General features: G+C 43.3%; 1 protein-coding gene across 3 annotated transcripts in view; it reads left to right on the top strand.

The window, feature by feature from the left end:
* wdfy4 (WDFY family member 4) overlaps positions 1-14,090 on the top strand; it is a 321,548-nt gene that overhangs the window by 192,481 nt on the left and 114,977 nt on the right. For all 3 annotated transcript variants that reach the window (XM_087982407.1, XM_043678830.2, XM_087982406.1), the window contains 4 exons: positions 299-447; positions 3,574-3,694; positions 9,350-9,435; positions 9,541-9,600. In XM_087982407.1, coding sequence (XP_087838533.1) covers positions 299-447; positions 3,574-3,694; positions 9,350-9,435; positions 9,541-9,600 — 416 coding nt within the window. The remainder of the gene's footprint in view (positions 1-298; positions 448-3,573; positions 3,695-9,349; positions 9,436-9,540; positions 9,601-14,090) is intronic.

Raw genomic sequence — 14,090 nt, 5'->3', positions numbered from 1 at the left:
CCATCACCAGTATCGCCACATCCTGAAAGGTCTCGCCTGATTGCAATACTCCTAAAAGGTCGGCCTTGCCTGACCATAATGCACCTGAACAGCCTAGCTTAGACAGTGCCTGACTCCAGTGCTGCAGGCCTTACCTGTGTGCTCCTGAGCCTGGATGCTGTCTGGGTTAAATTTTTCAAACTGACTAAGAAATGCTGTAATACATAACGGGATTTTATATTGTGACAAGAAGTTTAGCAGGCAATACACAGTGTCAGTTTTGTGTTTCTACGCATTTTAATGGGGTGTTCTTTCACAGATCAACACTAAATACTCCCTCATTGTGGCTGACAATCACTTGCTGATGGAAGGTGTTCTGCTTTTTGGGATAAGTCACTTCTATGTGTGTGAGAATTTCACACTGTCTGCTTCAGAAGATGTTTACTGTGTTCATCACCATCCTTCAAGGTAATGATTGATGTGTTTTAAAACTTAACCATTTATTCCACTTTACAGGCCATTTGTAACAGAGCCTATATTGCTGAATTCCAAGACCCCAAATGATTGCCCTGTATTACCACTCATGAGGCACCTTATTACATGAGGATTTTGATCTATTTATAAAAAATCTCTCCCCGAGGTTCTGTTTTGGAGTATCTGACCTGAGTGTGGGTGAATGACAGGTCACTAAAATTGGCCTCCATACTCTTTTTTGGGTAAGGAGGGAAGAATTTCCACAGGATCCACAGGGAGCACAGAAGTGCAGACACTTCACGAGAGTGAGATCTGTATAAGCTGCCCCTAGTGGCATTGCAGAGGATTGATTAGATGTCTCAGGTAAGTTGCAGCCCATCTTCAAATGATTCTCATTGCGTAAAGAACATCAAAACAACACAGCTTTACAGATCATAGAATCCCTACAGTATGAAAGCAGGCCATTCGGCCCATCAGGTCCACACTGATCCTCCAAACAGCATACCACCCAGATCACTACCCTATCTCTATAAGACCACGTCTCCCATGGTCAATCCACCATCCTGCACATCTTTGGAAAGTGAGAGGAAACCCATGCGGACACTGGGAGAATGTACTATCTTCACACAGAAAGTTGCCCGAGGATAGAATCGAACCCGGGTTCCTGGCACTATGAAGCAGCAGTGTTAACCACTGAGCCACCCTGCCACCCAAGACCGAGGCGCACACACCAGTAAAGTCCATCGTACAATGGAGTTTATTTCTGACAAATGTGAGGGGATGCATTTTGGAAGGTCAAGTACAGGTGGAAATTATACAGTGAATAGCAGAACCCTCCGGAACTATAGCGTGCAGGAGCACAGATCAACATGTCAACATCGGCAGTGCAGGTAGATAAGGGAGCAAAAAAGGCATATGGCATGCTTGCCTTCATTGGAAGGGGCATTGAGTATAAGAATAGGCAAATTATGCTGCAGCTTTATGGAACTTTAGTTTAGTCACACTTGGAATATTGAGTACGGTTCTGGTCACCACACTACATGAAATATGTGGATGCCTTGGAGACAGTACAGAAAAGGTTTACCAGGATGTTGCCTAGTATGGCAGATTTTAGCCATGAAGAAAGGTTGGATAGACTGGGTTTGTTTTCACTGGAAAGCAGTAGGTTGAGGGGTGACCTGACAGAAGTTTATAAGATTGTGAATGGCATGGATAGAGTGGAAAGTATGAGGCTTTTTCCCAAGGTGGAGGGGTCAATTACTGGGGAACACAGGTTCAAGATGCGAGGTGGGGGGGTGGGGGGTGGGGAGTTTAAACGAGATGTGCGAGGCAGGTTTTTCACACAGAGGGTGGTGAGTGCCTGGAATGCACTCCCAGGGCAGGTGGTGGAAGCAGACACAATAGCAGCATTCACGAAGCATCTGGATAAATACATGATTAGGAAGGCAATAGAGGGATACGGATCCTGTTAGTGAAGCCAGTTTTAGTATGGAAGGGCAAAATGTGTCAGTGCAGGTTTGGAGGGCCAAAGGGCCTGTTCCTGGGCTGTAATATTCTTTGGTCTCAACTCCCAACTCGGAAGGATTGATTTTTCTGCCTTTTATGAGTACTGTGAATTAAGTCTCTGCTAACGTCCTGAGTGGCAAATGGTTAATCATCAATATGATGTTCTCCTGGCCGGTGCACTGATGGATCTTATGAGGTGTTCCCTTTGCTGTACCGTCCTTCCTGACAATCATCACCTTGCACTTGTTTTCCATTGTCTCTTGCCTGTGAGGCGACGGACTGACATGACCAAAGAGCATGGAGTTGATGGTGGTTACCCACTGTCTCTTAATGCTCCCTTATCTACCGCCAATCAAAACGAACATGCTTTGCATTTGGTGAGACTACCCAGCTCTCAAAGAGAGCATTTTGTTTTATATATTCACAGGGTAGCATTTATTCCCCATCCCTATTTGCCCTTGAGATGATGATGATGAGTCTCCTCCTTTAACAGCTGCAGTTCATGTGGTGCAAATACATTAACATTACTGTTAGGAAGGGAATTCCAGGACTTTGAGCCAGCGACAGGGAAGGTTGAGAGAATGTAGTTCCAACTGGGGATGGTGAGTGGCCTGGAGAAGACCTGCAGGTGATGGTGTTCCCATGTGCCTGTTACCATTGTCCTTCCAGTTATTAAGGATGACAGATTTGGAAAGGGCTGCCAAAGAATGCCTGGTGAGTTACTGCAGTGCATGTTGTGTATTGTACACACTAGTGCCACTGGGCATTGTGATGGAAGGAGTGAACGTGTACAGTTACTGCATGAGGGCAGCATCAGGTTAGTGTGCTCCTGATTGCAGTACGGAGCATTGAGGTAAGATGCTGCAAGGCTGCTGGAGATGGGGTACAGATCAAGTGGGCTGCCTTCCTATACAGGCTTCTCATCCCAGCAAATGGAAGGTACTCCAGCACACTCCAAACTTGTGCCTTGCAGATGGTGAATGGGTAGGAATGAGGAGGTGAGTTACTCATTACATGATTTCCAGCCTCTGACTTGTTCTTGTAGCCATAGTTGGAACAGTTAAGTCTAACAGCTTCTTTAGCAAAACTCCACACCCTTAACAGGTTTAATTAATCCAGGAAAAGTTCAGCAGTCCTTCAGTGATGAGTGATGTTGACACACTCTAGCTCCTCATCAGGAATGAGGGAGTGGCCCAAGGGGGCTGGGAGATAAATGGGGGCAGGGCGGGTGCTGTAGGGAAAGTAGCTGGGAATGCGATAGGTAGATGAACCTGCATTCCCAACTACCTTCTCCCCTACCCCACCACTCACCTCTCAGCCCCCTTGGGCCACCCTTTCATTCCTGATGAAGAGCTTGAAACGTCAACTCTCCTGCTCCTCGGATGCTGTGCTTTTCCAGCACCATACTGTTGACTCTGATCTCCAGCATCTGCAGTCCTCACTTTCTCCTACATTCTACCTCCTCCATCCACTTCAGAAAGGTAGCTATGGAAACCCCCATTGTGAGATGCTCCCTTCAGGTTAGGTTGGATCAAAGGGCTCTGCTTCGAATTAAATATCCGAGTGTTTGTTGAGCTTTTGACAAATAACTGCTGTCCTGTTTTTGTATTGCAGTATTAATGATTCCTACATTTATGACCTGTGCAACAAGGAGACCAGTGGGAAACATCCGAAATGTTCCAGATATTCATACAATGAAGTTCGAGAAATCCATCATCTTCGATTCCTCCTTCAGGTAATGGATATGTTATTTCTAACTCATACAATAAATCACTGTGAGGTAATGCAACTTTTGTTTCTTCTTTATTCCTTTTATTGTATCTAAGATTTGTATCTAGGTACTTTAACCTAAGATAGCAACATCAGAGTAAAGTTTTCACTATACCCTTGTACTTGAATGCACATGACAATAAAGCCTAATTCTATTGAGTTACACAGAACTTGCTGTTGGGAGAATTATATTTTGTGGTGGCTGCTTATTTGATGAGATTTATCCATGTACCATGTTGGAACAGTAAACATGTTGAATGTACACATTACAAGAAAAGATTTCTTGTTTGTGGTCACAAATGTCAACATTGGCAAAAAAGTCAGGGTTCCTAGCTTCCCACTCAGTTATGTTCTTCCCATTTAAAAAGCAAGAGGGTGTGTCCATTGGAGGACAATGGAACGCAAAATTAGATACAGCTGGAGAAGCATCTTAATGAATGGTGTGGAAGTTGGGTTTTAAAAGTAGAGGCAGAGGGAGTTTTTCAGCTCCATTAAAGTTTTTGTTGAAATGGTCAGAAAGTCCTTCTGGAGCAGTGACCTAAATACATCATTGTTAAGAAAGCATGGGACTGCATTAAAGAACTTGAGAGGACCTCTGCAGTGTTAAGGGAGAAGATGATTGTACTGATGAGTTTATGACAGGAAGAGTAAACACAACAAGCAGTCATCATAGAATCCATACAGTGTATGGAAAGAGGTCATTTGGCCCCTTAAGTCTGCACTAACTCTCTGAAGAGCATCCCAGCTGGACTCAGCACCCTATCCCCATAATCACACATTTCCCATCTAGCCTGCAGAACCCTACGGGGTAATTTACCATAACCAATCTACTTAACCCACACATTTTTGGACTTCATGTGAGAGTGCCAGTGGTCCCATATTTCAAGATTCCAAAAGGCTCCGACTTCTGTCAGTTGTACAACCTATATGCACAGACGTTTGAACAAATAAATAATTCTTACAATGGTTCAATATTTTTATAAGAAGCCTTGACTGCCTTTTCCAAACTTTGGTGGTGAGATTTGGATGCAGTATTCCAGCTGTGGTCTCACCAGTGTTGAACAGAAGTTCATCAGAGCCTCTTGTTGTTAAAGTTTTGACTGAGCTTTCCACATTACCCATTAAGACTGAGCTGTGAACCCCTCACAAATGGCAGAAGTGCACCGAGATCTCTGATTCATCCCTAAGTCAAATTGAAACAGCTAAATGCTTTTTTGTCATTTTCAAGAGAGAGATTCACAGATTCAATCAGAAAAGTCTCAAATTTACCCAGAAGCAAAATAATTTTCCCGTCTCTGTTCTCATTGCTGCTCAGCCAGAACTTTTAAAAATAATTAGTTGTGCGCTTGCTCTGTGGTTTTGTACTTCATGTAGCCAAGTACGAAGGATTTGTTTTCGATTAAAGGACTTTCATTCCCTATAACAGGATAACTTTGACCCATCGTCTGTCAGGATTCCATTATATTGAGTTCTCTTTTCTCCCACTCCTACACATTCCGAGGCCACACTGGAGTTCCAGTTGTTATCACATTCTCGGATCATGTGAGAATTCCAGTCTGTTAGGTGTTAATTTCATTGAGGGTAAATCATGTGAAAATACTTCCCAGAGCATTTTAATTGCAGAAGAGTTGGGGTTGGACAATGTGGGACCTTGAACTGAGATGCTGCATGTCACACGAGATGCCACCTTGGGAAGCTATCTCAAGGTTGATTAGATTCCCAAAATATGGAAATAGGCCGTTCGGCCCAGCAAGCCCACACCAACTCTCCGAAGAGTAACGCCCCCCAGACCCATTCCCCAACCCTATATTTACCCATGACTAATGCACCTAACACTATGGGCAATTTAGCATGGCCAATTCACCTGATCTTTGGACTGTGGGAGGAAACCCACGCAGACACGAGGAGAATGTGCAATTCCACACAGGCAGTCACCTGAGGCTGGAATTGAACCCGGGTCCCTGGTGCTGTGAAGCAGCGTTGCTAATCACTGAGCCACCATGCCACTCCAGCAAGCTTCTTATGCAGTTGATTGCCAGTTGATTTGATCATAGACAATTATTAAATAGGCTGTATGGCCTTTCAGTGGCCAAAACTTCAACAATTGGCCTCTCCAGAATGTGAGTTGGAATCAAGGGAACTTGGAGAAAGTGAGGTCTGTAGATGCTGGAGATCATAGCTGAAAAATGTGTTGCTGGAAAAGCGCAGCAGGTCAGGCAGCATCCAAGGAGCAGGAGAATCGACGTTTCGGGCATAAGCCCTGAAGAAGGGCTTATGCCTGAAACGTCGATTCTCCTGCTCCCTGGATGCTGCCTGACCTGCTGCGCTTTTCCATCAAGGGAACTTGACATTGATGTCAATTGGAGCACTCCTTCAAAAAAAATATTTGCCAGTCAAAGAAATATTCACCACTTAAAAGATTGCTGTCCATTTCATGGTAATTATTACTGAAGATGTGAAGAAGATGACAAACACAGTAGGAGACTTTAAGATTTTTGCCAAAAGTCAAACATGTTTTCTGGAATTTTCTTTGTAATTCACTTATTAAGAGTGAGTGCTGTGTCACTCTATCTTACAGGGCATATTATTTAAGTGAATGAGTGGGATCAGTAAGTGGTCACTGGCATTGTTTTAGTGGTTCTGTGTCCTGGAGAAATGGGCAGAGGACCTGAGATCAGGCAGACCAGAACCAGCTCCAGCAGGAGAGAAGGATCTACAATGAGGTGGTATACTGTTGGGACAGGACATTGCACCTCATTTAGACCACCTCCAAAGTATTCTATCTGGATGCATCACGGTTTAATACAGCAACTGCTCTGCCTAGGAATTTAAGAAACTCCCAAGTTGTGAACACAGCTCAGTCCATCACACAAATCAACCTCACATCCATTGACCCCATCTATACTTCTCTCTGCCTCAGAAAGGCAGCCAACATCATCAAAGACCCCTCCCACCCCAGTTATAATGTCTTCCAATCTCTTCTGTTAGGCAGAAGATACAAAAGCTTAAACACACGCACCAACAGGTTCAAGAGCTGCACTTCTTTCCCACTGTTATTAGACTTCTGAATGGACCTCTCCAATTTTGCTTTTTGTGCACCATCTTTGCAGCCATAACTTTGTATTCTTCGCTCTGGTCTTTTTATGGTATGATCTGCCTGTACTGGATGCAAAATAAAACTTTTCACTGTCCCTTAGGCATGTGACAACATCAAATCAAATCAGAACCTCCAAACAACTGTGCATCTTCTCTCTTATCCATAAGTCACCCTGATATGTGCCACTGTATGATTTGCCAATACCCTCTACACCAATGTTCCCTCTAAGCTGCCCTGATACTGCAGCACGTCAGTTGGTGTTTTTACCCCCCTCAAAAAAACTGCTCGAGATCTCAGCAAGGCATAGACAAATCCCAAACCATTATTCAAAGGATATCAGAGGAGTTATGTAAGATGCTAATTAACATTTAAACCCTTAGCCTACGTCACTAGAGAAGTTTATTTGGTTAACATCAGATTGTCAATTCTGGGGACCAACTATAAAAATGTAACTGTTGATTTTCTGCATTATAATTGAGGCTGTGCTTAAATTACCTCATGAGTTGTTTCTGAGCTTTCACATATCATAGAGTTAAAGGCACTGTGCAATTTCCCTGTTAATCATTCTGGAAGATTGTCTCTGTCAGATGTCATGGTGGTATAAAATACAGACTATTGATCTTTGTCGCATTGGCTAACTTAATTTGAGAACAAATTTTAAAATGAGTTTTAAAATGGCTGCAAAAGTCACCTGACCTGAGAATAGCCAAATTCAACAGGAATTTGCAAAGGGATATCTCAGGTCACATGGTCAAAACTATCTCACTCACACTGCAAAGGTTCTACAAAGACATTGACCCAAACATTGACCCAAACATGATCAGGAGACCTTCAAATGTCTCTGGGGATGATGTTTCTCAGTCAAAGGTATTGCCAGAATAAAGGCCATCCTCCAAACTCTATGGATTGAGCATCCCTCCCAGAGCCATACCATTGATAAAGTCAAGAAGGAGAACTCTTTGCAGAGTGCAATCTTCAAGCTGAGACCTTTTCTCTATTATAAGTTGGAATACTTCACAGAGATAGAACACATATGAACTTTCCGGACCATAATACACATTCTGGGATTGATTTCAGTTTTAAAAGACTCCTCTCCGAGAGAATAATCAGCTGAGCTATGGCTGTTACTAGAACTTCACAAACAAAATTCCAACATACAGTTATTTCAATTACAAAACTTTTCTTTTCAAATCTGCTTCCATCCCCACCTCACATCTCATTTTGAACTTGTTCTGTTTATTCGCGTGAAGGTATGTGTATCACGCTGAAAGGGGCTGCGGTTTGACTTTTTAATACTGTTTAGATGTTATAACTTAGTGAAACTAACTCCTTAATTTTTATGCTTTGAAGCCTCTGTCTGGTGGGCTACTTCACAGTTTTACATAGCGTTGAACTGGAGAGCACACTCTCTTTAACCATTCTGTTATATCATCGTCAGGAGTTGCCTTGCAAGAGAGGCATTAATTCACCCATCCAGGCTTGATCTTCACAGAGTGGTCAGCACGAGTGTGACATAATCTGTGGGTGAATTGACTGAACTCCCCCTGGGAAAGGCCTGGTTTATGGCACGTTGGTCTCAGGATAGGCATGACACCTCTGCCAAGGGACCATAGAAAGAACAGCATTTACGGGGACTTGGACTCAAATTTCTGCCCATCCCCATGCCACACAATTCCTAAGACCCAGGAATAAGGTGGTGAAAATAAGCCTCCCCTTTGTGATTAAGTTGCCTGATATGAAGCACTCCCACAAGTATGGAAAGGTAATCTGATTGTTGCATTGCCTGACTTCAATGGTAAATTGGTCTCATTGCCCCTAAACTAAAGAGGTGCTTTTGAAGGATGGAATCATTGAATCCCTACAGTGTGGAAATAGGTCATTGGGTCCAACAAGTCCACACCAACCCTCCAAAGAGTAACCCACCCAGACCCGTTCCCCTGTCCTATTATTCTACATTTACCCCTGAGTAATGCATAACCTACATATCCCTGAACACTGTGGGCAAATTAGCATGGCCAAGTCACCTTACATCCACATCTTCTCTGTGGGAGGAAACCAGAGCACCCAGAGGAAACCCGCACACAGACAAAGGGACAACGTGCAAACTCCACACAGACAGGCTTCCAAGGCTGGAATCGAACCTGGGTCCCAAGTGCTATGGGGCAACAGTGCTCACCACTGAGCCACCATGCTGGACAGGAAATTTCTGGAATTTCAGCGTTCTTTGATCCTTGTCAGGTGACATTTGCTGGAAATTGTGGATCCACTGAGAATTGGATTGGACTTCACTTTGATGGAGCCCAATCTTGAACGGTTCAGTTGCTTGACCACTTGAATGAGAATCATGACGTCTTTCCACAGGAGACAAAACTGTGGTCAAAAAGAGGTACAGGCACTCCCAGGAAGTTAAAGCATGGCAACCACTGGGCATTGTATCCCTTAACTTGGATTTAATATTTTATTCAAAGGTATGCAATTGCCACAGCGTTTCTGATGTTCTGATTGTTTACTCTCGCCCAATAGGACATCGGACTTGAAATCTTCTTAAAGAACGGATTCTCGAAGTTACTTATTTTCCATAAAAACGACAGGAAAAAGATCTTCAAGAAGTAAGTAACTGTAATGACGCTGCGTGGTCACCCCAACTTCTTGTGCAGTTATTTCCTTGGAATATCATATTAGTTTCTTCAGTGCTATCTCTGTTTACTCCTCAGGTTCTGCCATGCTATACCCTCCGTGAAAAAAAGCAAAAAAGATGGTCTTAAAAATGTTGGGTGAGTTTACACTTCGTTGAAATGGCTCGACTCTTAGGGATGGTCTATCAATCTATTTAGCATTTGGGAATCAAAGTTGGGGAGAACCATTTGAGTGTTTTAGGGGGAGAGTAGATAGGCAGTTGAAATATTGTGAGATATAGTACAATGGGGAGAGCAGAGCAGTGAGACTAAGTAAGGTTTACTGCAACAAAGAACCTGCACAGCCCACACACACACAAAAACAAATGGCGCTGTGATCATTCAAACCTGTTTGTTTTTGTTTCAGACATTATAATTTATTGGACTTGTCTCTAAAATTGAACTAAGAGCTCTTGGGCTTTTGATTATCTTTCGGTTTGCTGAATCTGAGGTTGAGGTAATTTCCTCATGTCAGGAAACAGATGACTGAGGATTTAGACAAACTGTGTAGCCAGTGGCAAATTTGTACATCATCATCTTAAAGCAGAAACATTGCAAAGCTCTTCATTTGCGATCAGCGTTGTTATGTAGGTAAACATAACAGTGACCACACTTCAGTACTTCTTAGTGTCTTTCATGGCTTCATCATAATCAATTATCTAGAAGCAAGTCTGTCTTAAATGCAACGACCATTTTGTCTACATCAGTGTCCTACAAACAACATTAAGCCAAAGAGACAGTTAAAATTTTGGGGTTTTTTCTCACTGTTGATGATGGAATGAATGTTGACCAGGTCACCAGGAGATCTCATGCCTTTCTTCAGAAAATGTTTTGAGCTCTTTGGTGTCCAGTCAAAATATTGCAATGGACAGATGGAGCTTCAACATCTTAATCTGAGGATTAGTATCCCTTTCACTGTAGCACTTCCTCAGTGATGCACTAAGTATTTAGCCTGATAAATGGATGTTTTGCAGCCATTAGCAAAGGCAGAAAAGGGAATTGGCTTTTGTGTGATTGACCATTTCTTTAAAGTAGTCACTTGGTGTGAAGCTGTTATCAACCAGATTAATTACTGAGTCTGCTTCTCAGAGTTATTGCACTGTACTTGAAGTAAGTATTTGTAACCTTGAATGGGTTGTTGGTTTGGATCCATTTGCAATATTCTACGTAGCTTTGGTCGCTACATAGAAAAAGAGGTGCAACACATTAAAGAGATTTCAGAAAAGATATGAGGTTTGTGAGACAGGAGTACTTTGGTGTGTTCCATATTCATATTTACTGTTGTATTATAATGTTCAACGTGGGATTATCAGTGTAGCTGATCCTGTAGGTGTTTGGCAAAAGAGGATATTAATTCAGAAAGGTCAGAAATTATAAAAGCTTAATTGTAAAACAAATTGACTGGGACTATATTCAGACCTCCAGCTATGTTTTTAGGGAATGATCCAGTTTAACCTTACAAAGGCAACTAAAGATTTAAAAATGTTGATAATTCCAAGAAAAAGAGAGTGAACAAGTAATGTTGTGCCGTCAAATACATTTGACAAAGTACTTCAAAGATTTGTTTGTAAAACCACGGATCCTGCACAGCTTGTTAAGCAACTTTCTCCATGTGTCCAAATGTGCACATGCTCCCACAGATTCTCCTGCTGCTCGGATGCTGCCTGGCCAGCTGTGCTTTTCCAGCACCACACTTTTCGAACCATTCCGACTTTGGTCTCTGCCAGACAGACACGTTTCACTGGTATTATTTCAGTTAATGGCTCGGCTTTCTCTGAAGAATGACAGTTCCTGGACAAGTTTGAAGCCTGTGCAGTTAATAGGACTCCAGCGTCTGTGTGAAGACAAACTGGATTGAGGGACAAAGAGCAGAGAATTACGGCACACTGTGTTACTTTTGAACCTGGAGAGAAGGATGGGAACCCATGACTGGTGAAAGAGCCACTGCCTTTTTGAGATTGATGAATATCTGGACTTGAGTGTGCAGGACATGCTTTCAGGATTTGCAAATGATAACATTCAGAAAGATAGAAAACCGTCAGTACTGTAACAGAATGACAAAGGCAGGCTGGTGAAAGGTGCAGACTTGTGGCACGCAATGAAATTTAATGCAGAGATATGTTAAATGGTAGATTTTAGCAGGAAGCAGCAAATCTACATAATTGGTACAACTTTAAAAGGGTGCAGAAATATAGAGTGGAGTGTGTATGCAAGTCTTTCAACGTAGCTGAACGCGTGAGGAACATCGTTTATAAGTTGAACGAATTAAGAAGATAGTTTAAAAGGTACGTGGGCCACTCAGCTTTAGAAACAAAAGCACAGAAACTGGAACAAATGCTGGATTATTCTTTCCAGTCCCGGGCACCACATTTTAGGAAACATGGCGAGCTCGAGATGGTGCAGAGGAGAATTCCAAAAATGATACCAGGAAGGAGGCATTTCATATGGTTAGAGACCAGAGAACTGGGCTTGTCCTCCTTAGAGCAGAGATGATTAAGGGAATATTTCATCAAGGTGTTCTAATTAGAGTCATAGAGATGTACAGCATGGAAACAGACCCTGCAGTCCAACCCGTCCATGCCAACCAGATATCCCAACCCAATCTAGTCTCACCTGCCAGCACCCGGCCCATATCTCTCCAAACCCTTCCTATTTATATACCCATCCAAATGCCTCTTAAATGTTGCAATTGTACCAGCCTCCACCACATCCTCTGGCAGCTCATTCCATACATGTACCACCCTCTGCGTGAAAAAGTTGCCCCTTAGGTCTCTTTTATATCTTTCCCCTCTCACCCTAAACCTATGCCCTCTAGTTCTGGACTCCCCGGTCCCAGGGAAAAGACTTTGCCTATTTATCCTATCCATGCCCCTCATAATTTTGTAAACCTCTATAAGGTCACCCCTCAGCCTCCGACGCTCCAGGGAAAACAGCCCCAGCCTGTTCAGCCTCTCCCTGTAGCTCAGATCCTCCAGCCCTGGCAACATCCTTGTAAGTCTTTTCTGAACCCTTTCAAGTTTCACAACATTTTTCCGATAGGAAGGAGACCCCAGAATTGCAAGTCTTAGAGTTTTGCTGCAGTAAGTGAATAGAAACTGTGTTCACAGCGGGAGGCTTTAAGATAATTTAATGTGGCACGAGACGTTATAAAAAAATTAAAAAGTCCTTTTGTTCTGATCAGAAATACATTGCCTGAAGAGGTTGTGTAAGCAGATTTAGAGAGAACTTTGAAAAGAGAGTTGGCAAAATGTTTGGAAGGGTAGGGAAGTGGCAGAGCAATTGAACTGATTAAGCAGATAGCGCTGACATGATGGGCCTAAAGTCCTCCTTCTGCACTGTCTGGCTTTATTATGTTATAGGATTGAGATTTAGTACTTTTCAATAATTAAAATTCCCATATTATTTTGAAAATTGCATATTCCCATCTATGGCTTCATTCAGGTTAGTGAGCAGAATGATGGGATTGATTCAGCCTGAGGTTCTGACCACGAAACGGATGGCATCACATCTCCCATTATACATCCTACCCAACATTCCACTCTGTCTACTGAATGTCGGGACCGTTTTACATTTTTACTCATGGCCCAATCCTACTCTGGAGAAGAGTGAGAACTGCAGATGCTGGAGGTCAGTGTCAAAAAGTATGGTGCTGGAAAAGCACAGCAGGTCAGGCAGCATCCAATGAGCAGGAGAGTTGACTTTTCGAACACAAGCCCTTCATCATGAAGAGCTCATGCCCAAAACATTGATTCTCCTGCTCCTCAGATGTTGCCCAACCAGCTGTGCTTTTCCAGCCCCACACGTCTCGACTCAGATAGGCACGTTTCACTGGTATTATTTCAGATAATGGCTAGGCTTTTCTCTGAAGAATGAAAATGTATCTGAGAGCATGTTGAGGATATGTCTACCTGGCATTGTTGCCTCTGACTGTACAAGCACCATCAGAGACCAGTCTTCTCAAATCCGAGAGAGGAAGCAAATGGATTTCAGACCATAAGATGTAGCAGGTGAAGTAAAAGTACTTGGATGAGTGCTTGAAATGTCATAATATTCAAGACGATGGGCCATGTGCTGGAAAGTGGGACCAAATGTAGAGTAGCATCTGAGGAACAAGAGAGATGACATTTTGGGCATAAGCCCTTGATCAGGAAGGGAGGGGGGGTGGCAAGAGGGCTGAGAGATAAATAGGAAGGTGGGGGTGGAGGCTAGGGTAGGTGGGAAGGAAGGCAGTGTGTAGGGATGATTTACACTGGACACATCCTAGTTTCTCTAGTAGAAACTATTGGCAACACTGTTTGCGATAGGTGGATGCAGGTGGAGGGTGGTTGTGATAGGTCGGAGGGGAGGGTGGAGGTGGGAAGGAAGATGGAGAGGTAGGGCAGTTCAAGAGGGTGGTGCCAAGCTGGAGGGTTGGATCTTGGATGAGGTGGGGAGATTTCCCAGCTACCTTTTCCCCTCAGCCCAACCCTCCTAGTTATCTCTCAAATCCCCCGCCCCAACCCCCACATTCCTGATGAAGGGCTTATACCCAAAACATTGACTCCTGCTCCTAGGATGCTGCCTGACTGGCTATGATTTTCCAGCACCAC

This window comes from Chiloscyllium plagiosum, unplaced genomic scaffold, assembly GCF_037043375.1.
Source record: "Chiloscyllium plagiosum isolate Xiang-an unplaced genomic scaffold, Cpla_swu_hap1 HiC_scaffold_43, whole genome shotgun sequence".
In the NCBI taxonomy this organism is placed as follows: domain Eukaryota; kingdom Metazoa; phylum Chordata; class Chondrichthyes; order Orectolobiformes; family Hemiscylliidae; genus Chiloscyllium; species Chiloscyllium plagiosum.
The sequence above is the reverse complement of the archived record's forward strand: the minus strand, read 5'-3'. Positions and strand labels throughout refer to the sequence as shown.